The sequence below is a fragment of the Triturus cristatus genome, chromosome 3_2, assembly GCF_964204655.1.
Source record: "Triturus cristatus chromosome 3_2, aTriCri1.1, whole genome shotgun sequence".
NCBI classification, from domain to species: Eukaryota; Metazoa; Chordata; class Amphibia; order Caudata; family Salamandridae; genus Triturus; species Triturus cristatus.
Genome location: NC_140584.1, coordinates 35,244,473 through 35,261,197, shown reverse-complemented (window position 1 = coordinate 35,261,197; position 16,725 = coordinate 35,244,473). Strand labels below are relative to the sequence as shown.

Below are 16,725 nucleotides of genomic sequence, written 5' to 3'. Positions count from 1 at the left end.
ATTGTTTTCTTTTTTGAGTTTTGTGACTGTTTGCAGGGGGGGGGGGGAACGTTCCTCTGCCATAGTGGAGGAGCCACTGCTGAACGATTCTGTACCTGTGTGCAGTAGGGAGATGAAGCCCAAAAAGTCGAAACAGCCTGGTAATTGTAAGTATTGATATGAAAGGTGCCTCAGGGCTTCGGGCCACAGCACAACCTGGATGCGTCGTCAGTAAACTCAACTCATTTCACTGACATACTTAAGCAATTTGCCCGGTAAATTTCAGTTCAACTCCAGGTTGTAATGGTAGATGTTGATGACCAATATGACTGTGGTTGTCTAGCTCCATATGCGTAACTCGCCCATATGCACCTGTCTCAATGGCATCTCACCCTTGCAGCCTCGGTCCGTGCAGGTAACAGCAGTGGCGCGGTGGGGCCAGGTAAGGAGGGATTTCGGCACGGACCGCAGCTGCACTCTTGTCTATTTTGTCCAATGTCATCTTGCTCGTGTTCACTTGATCAATAGCATCTTGCTCATGTGTAACGTAATCAGTGGCATAGTAACCAAGGGCATCCTGCTATGATTGTTGTGCACACAAAACCTTTCAACTCTGCACCTTAAATCTACAAAATTAGCAAAGATACTCATGTTGCACGTGTGCCCAGATTCTGTTTGAATTTGATTTTCTTTAGTGCTAAAGAATAAGATACAATGTATGTTTCATACTTTTGATTCATTCAAAAGCAAAAACCTTATTGAGCTGATAAAGCACTGTTTCTTTTCTTCTCTTCAGTGGTGGGCTCATGATTGTGATTCTCCACACTTGTGCAAAACTTCAATGGCTGTAACAACTCACCACCTTGTAACACTTTGGAAGGGTTATTGGGCTCTCCTCATAACAGCGTATTTATTTTTATGCAAAGTAATAGTTCATAGAACACTCGTCTTGCCTTGTAGGACATCTGTGGGCATACAACTTGTGACACCCTTGGAGTGGCAGACATTGGGACAATGTGTGATCCCAGCAGAAGCTGCTCCGTTATTGAAGATGATGGACTCCAGGCTTCATTCACCTTGGCTCATGAGTTGGGTAAGTCCTCAGTACTCCAGCCCTTTCCTTGAACATTGGCGACCAATACAATGGCTGGTTATATTTTCTTAATGAACAAAACACATCTTTTGTCTCTATAACCTCATCCACCTTCAGCATATGCCATACACACTAAAGAAAGGCCCAGGAAGCGATATTAACATTCAACAAGGGAATGTGTCCGAAGCATAACAAGCTGTACATTTACCCTCACAGCAACATACAATCACACACGTCTTGATCACAATTCCACATTCTTCACATGCTCATATCAAACCCATGGTCTCAGTACTGTAAAACCACACACAACTGTTTGAATATACCTCAAACCTAACCTGAAGTACCTCTTATTCCATTTACTATTCTAGTATTTCAGCATCGGTTTGACCTCCACTGATGCTCAATCGGTTTTCATTCTCATCATTTAGGCCTTTAAAAACAGCTTTATCAGTACACCTCACCATCTTCTAAGGGTGGTAAGAGTTAATAAAATTCAGTGGTGTGACCACAAATAGAACAAGCATTGGCATAGCCAATAGGTCTCACCTTTGGGACCTTATAAGTGTTTAGCCATGCAACAGTTGATGTCGTTGAACCAAGGATATTGTGCTGCATAACTAAATACTTATAAGGTCCCAAAGGTGAGACCTATTGGCTATGCCAATGCTTGTTTCTTTCTTGGCCCCTACTTGACGGATTACCCCGAAACTTTGAAACAGTAGCTGAACCAAAAAGGGGAAGTTTTGTTAAGATTTGTCAAGAGGTGCCTAAGTTATTGGCAAATCAAAAAACGCTTTTCCTATGAAAACTTTGGTCCTAACCATAACAACCTTCTGGCTATCGACAGTAGGTAAAATATATATAAACACATATTTCTGTTATTAATATGGCACCTTGTATATAGGCCACTGGGAGCAAGATGCCTGCAGTTTGTCATATTTATAACTGAAAAGTACAGCCGTTATTTTAAGTGGGAGAAGCTTAAAGTGCAGAAAAACTTTCCATATTTGGAAAGTTTTTGTTGAAGATTTTTCTGCACTTTAAGTTTCTCATTAAAAAAAATGGTTGGTTGTTTGTGTTATACATGTAACTGAAAATGGCCTCATGTGGCAAAAGGTATGTCTTGTACCATAAGTACATATGATGAAGGCTTTCAGTCACCCATACGCATATATCCCATTCATACGCACACGTGCTCATACATCCCTGAAGAACACACACTCACTGACTGACACACATGGCAGCCCTGTCATAGTGCCCCTAGTCAAAGTATTTTGTTCAAACCATATTATCTGGCTCTATGGATATTAGGCTTAAAGTCAGTAAATCTGCATTTGAGGGGGTCCCTAGTAACAATGTGCGAGTTGTTTGGCCTTCAGTAGCTCACAGTGCTTTGCACTGATCAGAAGTCTCTCTCACTACAGAAAACGTTGGAGACCCCTGATAAAGACCGTGCAAACTCAAAACTATTGCTGCGGTGAAGTAAATAGTTTCCTTATTGCTGGTTCTCTAGAGACACTTTGTATTATTGTGTTGTTGTATCAGATGCACACTTCCACTGCAGTGCTCTGCGGGCATGAGAGGAAGTGTTTCTGTAGTTGGATGCACTGCAACTGTTCATGATTTGCGATGGAAAAATGGTGTGTCCGCCCAGCTGCATGAATCTTTAATGGTGCTGCGTGCTCACTTAGCGAGAATGAGTATCGGCCTCGTTGCGAGACCTTGGGCCTCACATGCACCTCAACCGCACTGTCACGCAGGCTTCCAGGCGACCTCCGCAGGTCACAGTCTGGCGCTCGCTTATGCTTGATTCAAGACAAAAAATGCAGGTTTACGACTGCAACGCTGCAAAACATCCAGCCTGTCAAAGCATGCCAGGGGAAGCTCGTTGCGGCTCTGACACACGTAACAGTAAGAGTGCACTCAAACTTGTTTTGACTGAAAATAGCACGTTCTGCTCGCGGAACTGCGGAGATGCGCACACACGAGAATGCGATGTGAGATGATGGAAAACTGGTTAGAAGTGCACAAACACCCGGCAGGGGAGATTACAAAATAACTTCTCTCGCCGTGAGCACCTTGTGGGGCAAACAAACAACCCGCCAGAAAAAACATCAGTAACACACGTACTACGGTGAGACAGGGAGACTGCTTTCTTCCAGATTCAATCCCCGCAGTCACACACTACGGGAGGCGGAACAACAAAACATAAGCAATCCGCCAAAAGTCTCATACGCCCCTCTTCACAAATAGGCAAGTGGTGGGGCAGAAAAAAACTTTAGAACACACCTGGCAAACTTGCTCTTAACCCGAGAGACGTGCATGTGCGTTGTTTACGGTGACAGACAGGTCTTCACAAGCTCTCCTAACGCACAAGTCTATCGTTTACTTTAATACAAGCAGTTATAGGTCAGACAAGTGTTTGCACTGCTGCTCTAAGCAAACGTAAAAACAACAAGTTTGACGAAGAGAGGAGGAGGCAGCAGGGGGAGGGGAGAGAGGAGGGGGCCTGCGCCTGTTTCCCTTGCGGGAGCGAGCAGGAACCATCTGTTAATTACAAACAAGTGGTTTCAAAGCTCGCTCCCGCAAGGGAATCGCCAAACGTGCACGCATTGCCATTGAAAGCAATGCAACGCGTGCACGTTTTTGGGCCAAAAACTGAATCGATTCCTAAAGGTCTCCTCCTAAGCAGCGCATGCGCGCTGCGTAGGCGAGACGTAAAAACTAGGATCGGATGTTATTTACTCTCCAGATGTAATCCTGCGTCCTATATATCCCATTAGAGTTTGGAGATGGCCATTAAATCACAGCCTTTGAGTTGTTTTATTTCCATCTTTGATGTACCTAGTCATGTTTTGAACTGATCGTTGAATAGAGACGGTCCTTATACGTGTGATTTATCATCTAATTCTCATTTTGGACTTGCTTGGAGGCCCTAATAAGGGAAGAACCCTGTTTCCAAGACGCTGGGTCCTGGTTCTCACTTTGAATGTTAAATGAGTCTCCCAGTGCTCTGTGCTTCTTGAGACGTTTCATGTGCACTCGAGGCTGACACTAATGGAAAAGAATCTCAAAAGGGACTTACGTCTCGATATTTGTACACCGGGTTGACCTCTCATGCTCATCACCATTACAGCTTCCAAATCTAAGGGCAATAACTGTGCAACGTTCAAAGAACTCACAATCCATAAAGCAGCTCCCTCGTGGCAGGTGGTGTAAGAAATGCAACGTTTAATAGACAGGGCTTAATTTCTTCGGTACCAAGTATCCAGAACTCATTCCTGCCACAAGCATGCAATCCTTTGGCTGATAATTCAGGTCACAAGATAAGCCAAGGCTCATGTCATTCCTTTAAGATTCCTTTAGATTTTTTTAATGATTTTTGTAAAAAATATTATTTTTAAATGTATGTTCATTGTGTTGTTCTTATTGTAAGGTACTTGGGTGGGGCTAACCCTCTACCATAAATGGAAGCAAAGAAAGTAGGTTTGTGTTTAAAGTGCTAATGCATGTTCATAACAATGTTCGAGTCAGACCAGGAAAACCATACAGTATTGGAAACTCCCTAGTTGTAAAGTAATCCAGCCTGCAGTTCAATGCAAGCACTGGAACAGAGGTGGAAGGAAACATCCAAACAGCCAATAGTATTAGGTGAGAGGTAAACACTTGACTGGGCTGAGCTAGGACATGACTGACAAAGTCTGGAGTCAATGGCTGAAAGAGGCTGGTCGAAGAAAGCCAATGGGGGGAAGGGCCAAAACCAAGGACCCTCGATTGCAAGTTAAGGGCTAAATTCCAATCCCTTTGCAAACAAATGTTTGCACAAAGATTGGAATTATTTATTGTGTGATAATGATCACACCCTTGTAGTTTTCTTCTAATAAATTCTGGCAGGGCAAACTTCAAGAATCCTATCAAGGGAAAAGGGCCATAAAACAGCAAAACATGGCATTCAGTGTCTTAAATACATAGTCCACATGTTATGCCTCATTTTAAAGGTGAAAACTCAAATAAGGTGGTATTTATCACATGTGCAAAAAACCTCACCCTGGGGTAACAGTGTTTACTACCTGTTGTTAATGCAAACCCCTTTCTGAAAACCTTTTAATGAGGGGCTATGTATATTGTAAGTAACAACTCAGCTTGACAGATGAGCTGTCAACACCCACACCTATTAAAATGCAACTACAGCTTTAAATAATTTTGCAGCCACAAAAACAAGCTGGATTGCTCATTTATAATTCAAAACTTCTTAGAACACACACGTTTCAAACACAAATCTCAAATACAATAAAATCACAGTTCTCTGCCTCCAGTCTAGATCTGTAGAACTCTGAAGGAAGCCAGTGTGGAGAGACGATGACACGTTCACATAGTTCTATGTGTCTCAACCTATCACTCTGTTGTGCAGTTGCATCAATAAAAACTATTGCAAGAATGAATGCGTAATATGGGTATATGTACAACCGTTTTATTATTTATTTATATTATTAAATGAGTGTATAGTGGCCAGAAAAATCCCGGAGAAGAATAAAAAAATGTATTGTACTGCAGAGTTTTAACTGTATGACGTGGGTGATGAGTTCCCGGTCATCATTAATCTAAATCTCATTCTTGCACCCGTGTGTTAGGACACGTGCTCAGCATGCCCCATGATGACTCCAAGACCTGCGAGAAACTCTTTGGTGATCTGGGGAAGCATCACATGATGGCGCCAGTGTTCATCCACCTAAACAAGACCCTGCCCTGGTCCCCCTGCAGTACCATGTACCTCACCGACTTCCTGGACAGCGGACACGGTAAGAGGAGCCAAGGTGGGCTCCATCTTCTAAAAATAAATGTAGGCACAAGGCAGATGGTTGTGTGACGTCCATACCTGTCAGCTCAAAAAAGTATTGAATCACAAAAATCCTGCTGGTACATCTGCACATTAGGAAGTACATCTGTCCATGCTGAACCTAAGCGCTTTTCTTGTTGGCGAGACAGGCGATGGAGGCCTCCATCCCTAAAGTCAAGCACTGGGATGCAGCCCCAGCCTTCAGGTCCAACCGCAACTGAGATTTCTTTTTTTTTGTTAAATAATTTTTATTAAAGACAAAAGCGCACAAGATAAGCGATACAAAGTAAGCTAGTAGGAGCAAGTAATGTGTAAAACATGTAAGCTAGTATAGAAGTTGTCTAAACAACAAGTTAATACTACCGACAGAGGAAACAAGATTAAAGCAGTATAAAACAGTACAACTTAACAGTTTGCTAAGAACATGCAATAAAAGTCAAAGCATAGTATACCATAAGAAATATAAAACTCCTAAAAATGTAACAGTGCAAATATATTATTTAAATAGAAGAGTGAAGATTTTTATAAAAAAGGAGAAAAAGGGGAGAGAGAGAAGGAAAGGATAGGAGGAGAGAGAAAAGAGAGGTACAGAAAAGAGAGAGGACAGAGAGAAAAGAGAGAAGAATAAGATGATGAAAAAAGATAAAGACTATGGTGGTGATGATAAGAAGGATGTGAAGGGTAACCATAATAGGTCGGACTTAATCTGTACGTGAATGGAGGATTGAGGGATAGATGCAATTCTATGTTCGTCACATATATAATTCCACCAATGCAGAAAGGATAATTTAGAATTGTCTTTCCAGCAAGTGAGTATAACTTTAAAAGCCACAGCAAGGAACAAATCTAATAATGGAGAAGCAGGAGTATCTAAAACAAAATCTGGTGAAACCGTGCCTAAAAATACATTTTGAATATTAAGTTGTACATTATAAGAAAAGATCTGAGTACATTTTGACCATATCTCCTTCCAAAAGGCACAAACCTTAGGACAGTAAAATAATAAATGTATTAAAGAGCCCTCAGCTGTAGAGCAAGACCAGCAAGATGATGTGACAGAGTGATTGATTTTATGTAACAAAAGCGGAGTAATGATGACTCTATTAAAAATAAAAAAGAGGGATTGTGTGAGATTTGCAGCTTTGGAGGTTTTGAATAATTTCTGCCAAAACTTATCCCAATCTGACACAGATAAAGTCAAGGAAAGGTCAAACTCCCACTCTAGTTCCACCTTAGATTTAGCCCGTGTGCAGATAGGAGTAGACAGAAGTTTATAGATATAGGAGGCACTAGGAGTAGCATCGGCAAAAGTGTGGCAAAATAAAGAATCAGAAGGAGAGGAAGGGGGAGTTGGAAGAGAAGAGAATTTCTGTAGACACTCCTGCAGAATTGGGGCTAGTGTATTATATTGCAGAATACAGGAATCAGGGAGATTGAAAGTAATTTGTAACTGATGGAAGGAGAGAATTACATTGTTGACAATTAGTTGATGTACAAAAAGAAGGCCCTTCTCTTTCCATTGTTTGTAATAGAATGACTTGTGGCGAAATTTAATGTACTTGTTAAACCACAGAGATGAAGTTAGAAAGGATTCATAGTTATTCATGTTCTTAAAGAAAAGTGTGTGCAACAACATATGGGAATGTTTCAAAATGGGATACTTGGAAATAAAAGTACAGTTAGACATGTAAACAACATCTCGCATTGAAAAATCATTCAGCAAGGAACATTCAACATTAACCCAAGAGGGTTTAGGTAAGTCTTGATAATCCCTAGACAAAGCAAAAAATTGACTAATCAAGAAGGCATTGTGATACAAATTAAAATCAGGAAACCTTACACCACCTTCATTTTTAGGACGAATCAATTTAGCCAGAGCAATACGTGCATGTTTGTTATTCCATAAAAACTTTGAGCATAGCGAGTTAATCTCGGAAAAATAATATTTAGGAATTTTGAAGGGTAACATTGATAGTAGAAACAAAATTTGAGGAACAATCATCATTTTAATTGTATCAAGTCTACCCCACCAAGAGAGGAACAATGGAGACCAGAGATTCAACAAATTAGTAATTTTAAGTTTTAAGGCAGAGAAATTCTGAGCGAGTGTATCACGAATGGTGGGGGTAAACCATGTACCAAGGTATTTTATTTTTTGGGGACACCAAGTGAAATTAGACGATTCAAACATATATCTGTAGCATGAAGGATTTAAAGGTAAAACCTCAGTTTTAGAAAAGTTCAATTTGTAACCTGAAACCTTAGCGAACGATGCAATTTCGTTCAAAAAAGGGGGCAGGGAGGATACAGGGTTAGACATATAAGTAAGCACATCATCAGCATAGGCGGACAGTTTAATATGTTGAGATTTAAAATGAAAACCAGTAATAAGCACATTATTTCTGATACGTTCTAGGAATGGTTCTAGACATAATAGGAAAAGTAATGGGGAGAGCGGGCAGCCCTGGCGTGTACCTCTTTGAAGGGGAAAATAAGGGGAGAAAAGACCAAAAATACAGGCTTTGGGATTGGTGTATAACAACTTAACATAAGAAATAAACTTTGGGCCAAAGCCAAGCCATCTTAAGGTGTGAAGCAGAAAATCCCAGTTAACACGATCGAAGGCTTTTTCAGCGTCCAGGGATAGAGCCGCTAACGGGGAGGGATATTTTGTACTGAGAGCAAGGATATTGGAAAACATTCTGGCATTGTCAGACGCCAAACGACCTTTAACAAAACCAACTTGGTTAGGATTAATGAGATGGGGAATAATTTTCTCTAAGCGAGAAGCCAAAATTTTTGCAAAGATTTTACAATCATAATTAATTAATGAAATAGGACGAAAAGTTTTACAGTAGGAGGGATCTTTATCTGGTTTGGGGATCACAATGATAAGAGCTTCCAAAAAAGAACCACAGGCTTGGGAATTAGAGATAAAAGAATTAAAAAGTTCTAATAATTTGGGTGCAAAAATTGAGGAGAAAGCAGAAAGTAATTCAATATAAAAACCATCCGGGCCGGGAGCTTTTGCTTTCTTCATAGATTTAAGTGCCTCAGTTAATTCTTGCAAAGACACTTCATCTTCAAGGGGTTGAAATTTATCTTGGGGAATTTGAGGCTTAGGGATATCCCTGAAAAACGTAGCAAGATCATCTTCAGAGGGATTGGTGGTTTCTGTGTATAGGAGTTTATAATATGATTGAAATGTATCAATAATATCTGAGTCAGAAGAGAGGAGAGAGTCATCAAATTCTGAATGGATTGGGCCAATGGCTTTTCGTTCTGATTTAATTCTTAAATAGTTTGCCAGCATTTTCCCGGCCCTATTTTGGCCTCCATGATATTTAGACTTAACCTTGAGGAGGATATTACAGGCCTCCGTTGTGGCAATCTTATTCAGGGTGGATTTAGCGTTGATTAACTCTTGTAAAGATGATGAAGATTTGGAAGAGTAATACTTGTGCTCTAACACTTTTATGTGGGTTAAAGTTTCTTTATATTTAGCATGTAGCAACTTTTTCTTTTTCGAGGAATAGGCAATAGTAAAAGCTCTGAAAGATGCTTTAAAAGCATCCCAATTATTGTGTGGGGAAGTATCTGAAGATTCATTAAAAGAAAAAAACTCCTTAATAAAAGAGGTCGCTTCTGAAATAAAAGTGCGATCTGATAAAAGAAAGTTATTGAAACGCCATCTACCTTGTTTGCAAGTGGTGAGGGATAAGTCAATATGGGTGGAGACAGGAGCATGGTCAGAAATAAAAATAGATCCAATCTCAGATGACTGGAGACAAGGTAGCAGTGATTTGGAAACAAGAATATAATCAATACGAGATCTAGTATGATGTACAGGAGAGAAAAAAGTAAATTCTGACGTATCAGGGTTACAAGTTTTCCAAGAATCGAATAGCGGGCGAGAGGAAATGGCTGTTTGAAAGGATTTGTGGGACTTGTCAGGTTTGAATTTGCATTCGGATTGCCTATCAGTGAACGGGTCCAACCAATTATTAAAATCACCACCAATCACAATACTATCATTAGGAATTGATAATAATTTCAATTTGACAGAATTCCAAAAGTCAATATCTGGTTTAACAGGTCCATAAATATTGAAAAAAAACAGTTGTCTTTTATTAATGATAACCTCAGCCAATATCCAGCGACCATTCGGATCACACTCAGATGACAGGATTTGAGCATTAATGGATTTATGAAATAAAATAGCAACACCGCCATGTCTGTCATTAGCCGGAGAGAAAACAATCTGGTTGACCCATTGACGTTTAAGTTTAAGTGATTCTTTATCATTGCAGTGGGTTTCCTGTAAAAAAGCAACCTGGGTGTTAAGTTTAGCAAGATGGGACAATACCTTTTGACGCTTGACGGGAGGACCCAGACCACGAACATTCCACGACACGACGTTAACCATATTTCCGGGACCAGGGGAACGTACAAACATAGGACCATAAAACTGCAGGATTGACAAGAAGAAGAAAGGAAAGACATGTTATATTCAGTAACACATGAAAACAAGTCATATGAAATAAGCCAGACCTAGATACTAAGACTAGAAATGAGGGGAAACGAAGAGGAAAAGGAGAATAGAAATAGATTAAAGAGAGAAAAGAATACAATGGGAGAAGTAGGTGGAGAAAAGTAGACAGATCAAGGAAAAACATCCAGATCTGTAAAAAGAGAGAAGATCTAAGAATGGGGAGCAAAGTGACACCGGAGGACACGGACCACCATGAAAACAGTTGAAAAAGACAATGAAATGAACCCGAACCTCACAAGTAGAAAGAGAACAGAAAAACAAGAAAGGAAGACATGCATATCAATATAACAATGAAGAAAAACAGATAAGCGTATCAATATAACAATGAAGAAAAACATTCCGACAATAGGGAAGAAGGAAATCAAGAGCCAGTGTCCATGCCATGTGCAGAAAAATTTTGAAGAAAAAGTTTGAGTTTTTCTGGATCCTCGAAGGAGCGTGTGCGACCTTCATGCGTAATCTTGCACAGGCAGGCATGAAGAATTCCGTATTGAATGTTGAGCTGACGCATCTGAGGTCGAAGAGCAAGAAATTCTTTACATCTGGCATTGGTAGCGTTGGAAATGTCTTGAGATATAAAAATATTATGGCCTGACCAGGTGAGACGGCGCTTGAGCCTGACAGCTTTCAAGACTTGCATAAGATCGGTGAACTCCAGGAAGAGCATTATGATTCCACGCGGTCTGTTAGCAGAAGGTAGAAGTCGACCCAATCGGTGTGCTCTTTGTATGTTGAGAGGATTTGATGGGGATGGAAGGCCAAGAAGCTCTGGAAGGAATTTCTTTAGGAATGATACTAGGTCAGCCCCTTCAACATTTTCCGGCAAGCCAAAAAGGCGAAGGTTGTTTCTGCGGTTACGATTTTCAAGATCCTCCGTGTGGAGCTTTAGTTTAAGGACTTCCTGTTCAAGAAAAGGGATCTTTGTAGAGATATCCTGCAAGTCACTAACCCTCTGTTCGATATCCAGTACCTTACTCTCCATAACGATCCATCTTTCCTCAATTTGTTTAAGTTTGTAATTGGTAGCGGACATGAATGGCTGGAGGCCACGAACCTCATCTAAGATGGAGTCCAGGACAGGATTCTGTGAAGATAAAATCGGTGAAGGAGGGTCGTTTTTGTGCCTCTTCGGTTTTGTACCTGAGCTCGAAGATCTAGGGACATTGGGCTCGTTTGACATCCTGGAGCAGTAGAGAGTCCAGGATACAGTAATCCACAAGCAACAAAAGCTAGCGCCACTGAAACGCAGGATAGTAGGAAGTTCAGCAGAAGCAGGAGTATGCCTAAAAGGACTGTTATGCAATAAATAATCCTGGAGCAGCTAGACCGTATGGATACTGGAGCACAGATCAACAAGATCCCACCATGATTGGAATTGGCACAGCGATGTCAAAAAGAAAAATGCCTCACACAATCAGCAAGAAATTAATTAAGGATACCGCAGCTTTGAGGAGCTTCAAACTTTTTGTGGGAACATTGTAAACAAAAGAGTCACACTTCCATATTCATATTGGGTGAGGGCATAGTGAGAAGATGAAAAAAGAAAAAAGAAAACGAGCACCGCAAAAGAGACATACAAAATGGCGGTCACTCATAACCCAGAGGTAAATGACAGCATCAACTGTGAAGAACTGATGGAATGGTGGCAAAAACAGCTCTCTGCACCGACCCCATCACAAAAATGCAGAAATAGGAAGTTCATAGACACCAAGCACTGGGCAGCAAACAATTGAAGAGGAAGACGCCAGAAAAATCGGAACGCGAGTGCCGCGATTTTAAATGGCGGACGGTCGCGTTGTGTGAGGGAAAATTCACCGCCGCGGCTCCTGGGGCGGAGAACAGAGTAGGAGACTCCGTTTGCAGCCAGCTGACTCACCGACCCATCATGTGCCTGGAGAAGTCTTCCGAGCAGGAAGAGGTGGTGTCCGAGGGTGAAGAATTAATACGAAAGCTCCGCGTTCGCACGGAGCTCACGGAGAAGCCGCCATGTCGCTGCGGCGTCGAAGCCACGCCCCGCAACTGAGATTTCTATTTTGTATACTTAGCATCACATCTAACCACAATAAACATGGCTGACTGAGAAGTACTGCTATGACACGCTCAGTGCGATGAAGACCTGCCCAGCGTGAGAGTACTTCTATGGCAACGTCTTCATTCAGGGTACCAAAGCAAAGCCCCAGCTGCAAACACGGGTCAGCTAAGAGGATGTACATGATTGTACTACAAGGCGCACTCCTGGAATTCAACCATTTCTGGGTGCTCCTCATATGAACATATCAAGTGCCTGAGGTTCAAGTAGATAAAGTAACGCTCACAAGCTCACATCATGTGATAGGGCAATGAAACCAGGATACAAACCTGAGTCTTCTTATTCCCTGGCCTGGGACCAATTCACTGAAATAAATATTTTGTTCAGACTCCATTATTTCACCTCTCAGCAATCATTATAGAGGCTTTCCAGCAGGCTATATGGAAGCAGAAGCCGTTGGTTCCATGTCACCAAGCACTCTGGTTTAGATCCGGAGTAAAGCTGCAGACTATGTGTTTTTGTTGAAACATATTTTACCTGTCATTCCTACCCATGACCAATAAAATGGTTTCACCATGGTTTTGAAACAATACTTAATAACAACAGCTGCCATGTCCCTTACCGAATATTAACCCACTGCGCATGTGCCGAATGCAATCTCAGGCGGATCGAAATCCTGATCCCAAGGGTCGTGTGCTATGCACACAGCAAGTGGGGATGTGCATATGTGCTTTCACTGTCATCTTCAAGAGCAACAGTAATAAATAGCATATTGCTCTCAGAGGATCAGAATTTATGGTTTGCTGTATTTTCACCTGTAGAAGTAATAAACAAAGGTATTCAACCAGATAGAACCAGAGCATAAGGGGTTAAATCTCCGGAGCATGATACAAGTTTATTTAAGGGCCTTTTCCCTCGGTTCAAGTAAGAGTGGGTGATGTCACTGGTAGAATCAGCCCTACTGTGCGGTGTAGAAGAGGGGACAGACACTGAGACTTTCCATCCAAAGGAATGTGGGTAAGAGTTATGACCTGGGTTACCTCTGCAGGTTGTTCTGCAGGAGTGTGAGGGGAGGTTGTTATAGCCGCCACCTAACCATTGTCATTGATGGCACTTTTGTCTTTTGTGTTGACCTTGACATGAGTCTGTAAATGGCGGTAGCCTCTAATGAACTATTACTAGATTGCAATGAGAAAGGCTAACGTTTTATGACTCTTTTTGAGGAATACTGTCTTTCTTTTTAATAACCAATTTCACTGAAATTGTGATATATGAAACACATGTTTCTTTGACTTTCGCCTTCACTTTTTAAAGAAATAAAGCTATCCGCTTTCAGGACCACTTACATCTTTTCTTACTATTCCTGATCTTTTCTTCTGCCCCATGACTGGCTCATTTTCAGCCAATTTATAAACATATTTCCTATGCTCTGTTCTTCTAACCAATCTATTGACTCTGCTAATTTGCATATCTTGGTCTGGCTTTGCCCCCAATAGCCCTACAGGCTACTTTGTCAGGTGCTACTGAAGACAAACACCCTTGTTTCCTCTCCACAGGAGATTGCCTTCTGGACCCTCCCGCCAGCCCCATCCTCCTCCCGGCAGAGCTCCCAGGCCGGGCCTCCTTGTATGGCCTGGACAGCCAATGTCAGCAGGTCTTCGGCAAAGAGTTCCGTCACTGCCCCAACACAACGGACGAGGACATTTGCTCCCAGCTGTGGTGCCGCGTGGAAGACGAGCCTATGTGTCACACCAAAAACGGTAGCCTGCCCTGGGTAGATGGAACTACCTGTGGAGACAGAAAACTCTGCTTGGAAGGGAAATGCTTGGAAGAAGAAGATGTGGTGAAGCCAAAGGTGAGACTACACACTCGTTGCTTATCCATCTATCTGCGCATGTCTCACCGCAGCACTCACTAAATGTAGGGGAAATAGACTGCTTTATCTGGCTCTGCTTTCTTTGCCAAATTATCACAAAAGAAATTAGCAAGGAAGTCCTCATAATTGCACAGGCTTAGCTTCACTCTGTGACCAGTTTTGTTCTATTTGCTGCGCCATGCTACCCGAAGACAGGACGAGAATGGAACAAGCACTAGAAATGCAATAGGTCTCACATTTGCTTGTGTTAGAGCTATTGTTGTAATTGGCAATGGTTTTTACCTATTAAATACACTTGTAATACCGTTTGTTTGAATTTCTACAGACGTACATAGAAAAGAAAAATAAAGTTACGCTGTTTCCTAAATGGGAATAAAGCATTTTGTAACCCGAGAAAAAATTTCGAAGGAGGGCTAGCAAGCAGAATGAATAGCATTCACACCTGTTTTATTTGAAAGAAAAAAAAAGCGAAGGGTGTGCTAAGGGGAGGGGTAGAGTAAATACATCACATGTGCAGGGTTTGGAGTAGTTGTGGGCAAGAAGTGCTAGCAGGAGCCCACAGCGTGTAAGTAAAAACCCCTGTATGAAACATAAGCAGTGTGGAGAGAAGGACTATGGTAGGGAGGGTCGCAGCAATAGAAATTTAGCATCCCTAGGGGCAGACGCAGCAAAGGACATGGGAGGATCCGTTTCTAGGAGGGGGCTTCGGTGCCTGGAGCAGGGATGGATGCAGCAAGGCTCTGCCTCCCCTCCCTTTCTTGCTTAGCTGCTGCAGGAAGTGTGTGGGGCTGAAAGTGGCATGTGAAAACTTTAACAGCAACAAACCTGAAGCAGCAGCAGAGGGTGTGGTGCAAGTAGCTGGGGCTCGGATTCCCGTCCTTGACATCTGTGCAAAATTAACCCCCAACCCCATACAGTCCCCACGATTCCCCCTAGCTCTGGCAATGTCTGCGGCCAATAACAAGGTATTTAAGTAATTATGAGGCACGTACAGTTTTGGCTGAGGTCAGTGTGAAAGCAAGGCGGGACAGAGGCTGGGGAAGGGGTGGAACAAAATAAAAAAAGCAACTTTTGGGCGTTTTGTACAAATGAGAACACGGAATTCGGAATCCACTCAATAGGATGTTACTAGAAAGCCATGCCGCAATGATATAACTAGTGAAAGGTTACTGCAAGCGGTAAAGACCTTTAGAAGTCAATGTTTCACCATGTAGGAGTCTCCTAAGGGGAGCTCATGCTATTCCAAAGGTACCCCCAAATTACCTGACGCTCGGCGCCCCACGTAGCCTTCAGCCAACATCACACTGCTCCTGTCCGCACCACAACCAAGGACGTCGCCATCTTCCTAGTGACGCTAGCACCTCAGGCCCGTCCACCGCTGTTAGCCATGCCCATAGAGGCAAAAGTGACTAGAGCGGCAGCGTTTCCATGGTGTTCATGTCACCTAGAGGTTCAACGCACCTGCACATTAGTGATCTTCAGTCTAGTTGCAATAGATGTACGTAATGGTGTTTAGCTACATCTGAAACAAGCGCGGGCGGCGTGCAGTTGCTGAGATTAAAGAAGCACAAATAAAACCAGAAGCTACAGGCGTATGTGCATGGTGTCCCGTGAAGCAGGCGCCATGGTGAAAAAAAATTACAAGACCAGGCGCCATGATATGTGCCATGATGAACAAGTAGTCCCTAAACATAACATCCGTACAGTTGCAGCGCAATTAAACTGTAGCTGGTTGGTGCTGCTTCCGATAAAAACAGAAATTATGAATTGGAGCAGCAACCAATAGGGAGGCCAGAAATCAGAGTGAGGCATAAATGACCAAATTGCAAGCAGCAGGCGGAATTAATCTCGCTATACTGTTTACTTCAAGTCTTGCAGACAGCGCATGCGTGCTGCCTAGGCTCGACCTAAAAACGGATACATTTGGAACCAAAACACTAAACCTGTCAAAAAGTCTTCATATTGAAAAGACAATGCAAAGCTGCATGGAAAGGGTTGCAGTGTGCTTTAAATATCAACAATGTTGTGTCCCTCCACATAGTGTAGTGTTATCTTATTGTATGCACATGCATAATAAATAGAATACATATTTTTGTTGACAAATATACCTTTGTATGTGTGCCTTATCTATGGGGTTTTGGTAAATAAGTGACAGACAAAGAAAAACAGTTAACTTAAGTGATATATTCGTACAGTGTAGAAAATTAGATAATAGGTGAAATGTAATTGGTTAAAGCACCTTACGTCGGTCTAACACACAGATACAAGTAATGTGCTTGGTACTGTTTCTGTAGTAGTGCAGTTCTGTTTCAGGATAAACCCTGCAGGAATCAAACTCCCTTTACCTCATACAAGGCAA

At 42.0% G+C, this 16,725-nt stretch overlaps 1 protein-coding gene across 2 annotated transcripts in view; it reads left to right on the top strand.

Annotated features, from left to right (window-relative positions):
• Positions 1 to 16,725, top strand: part of ADAMTS8 (ADAM metallopeptidase with thrombospondin type 1 motif 8) — a 198,248-nt gene that overhangs the window by 142,701 nt on the left and 38,822 nt on the right. For both annotated transcript variants that reach the window (XR_014979811.1, XM_085647223.1), the window contains exons 3-5: positions 940 to 1,072; positions 5,704 to 5,871; positions 14,047 to 14,345. Coding sequence is in view for 1 of the 2 variants with exons in the window: in XM_085647223.1 (XP_085503349.1) it covers positions 940 to 1,072; positions 5,704 to 5,871; positions 14,047 to 14,345 (600 nt within the window). In the remaining variant the exon portion in view is untranslated. The remainder of the gene's footprint in view (positions 1 to 939; positions 1,073 to 5,703; positions 5,872 to 14,046; positions 14,346 to 16,725) is intronic.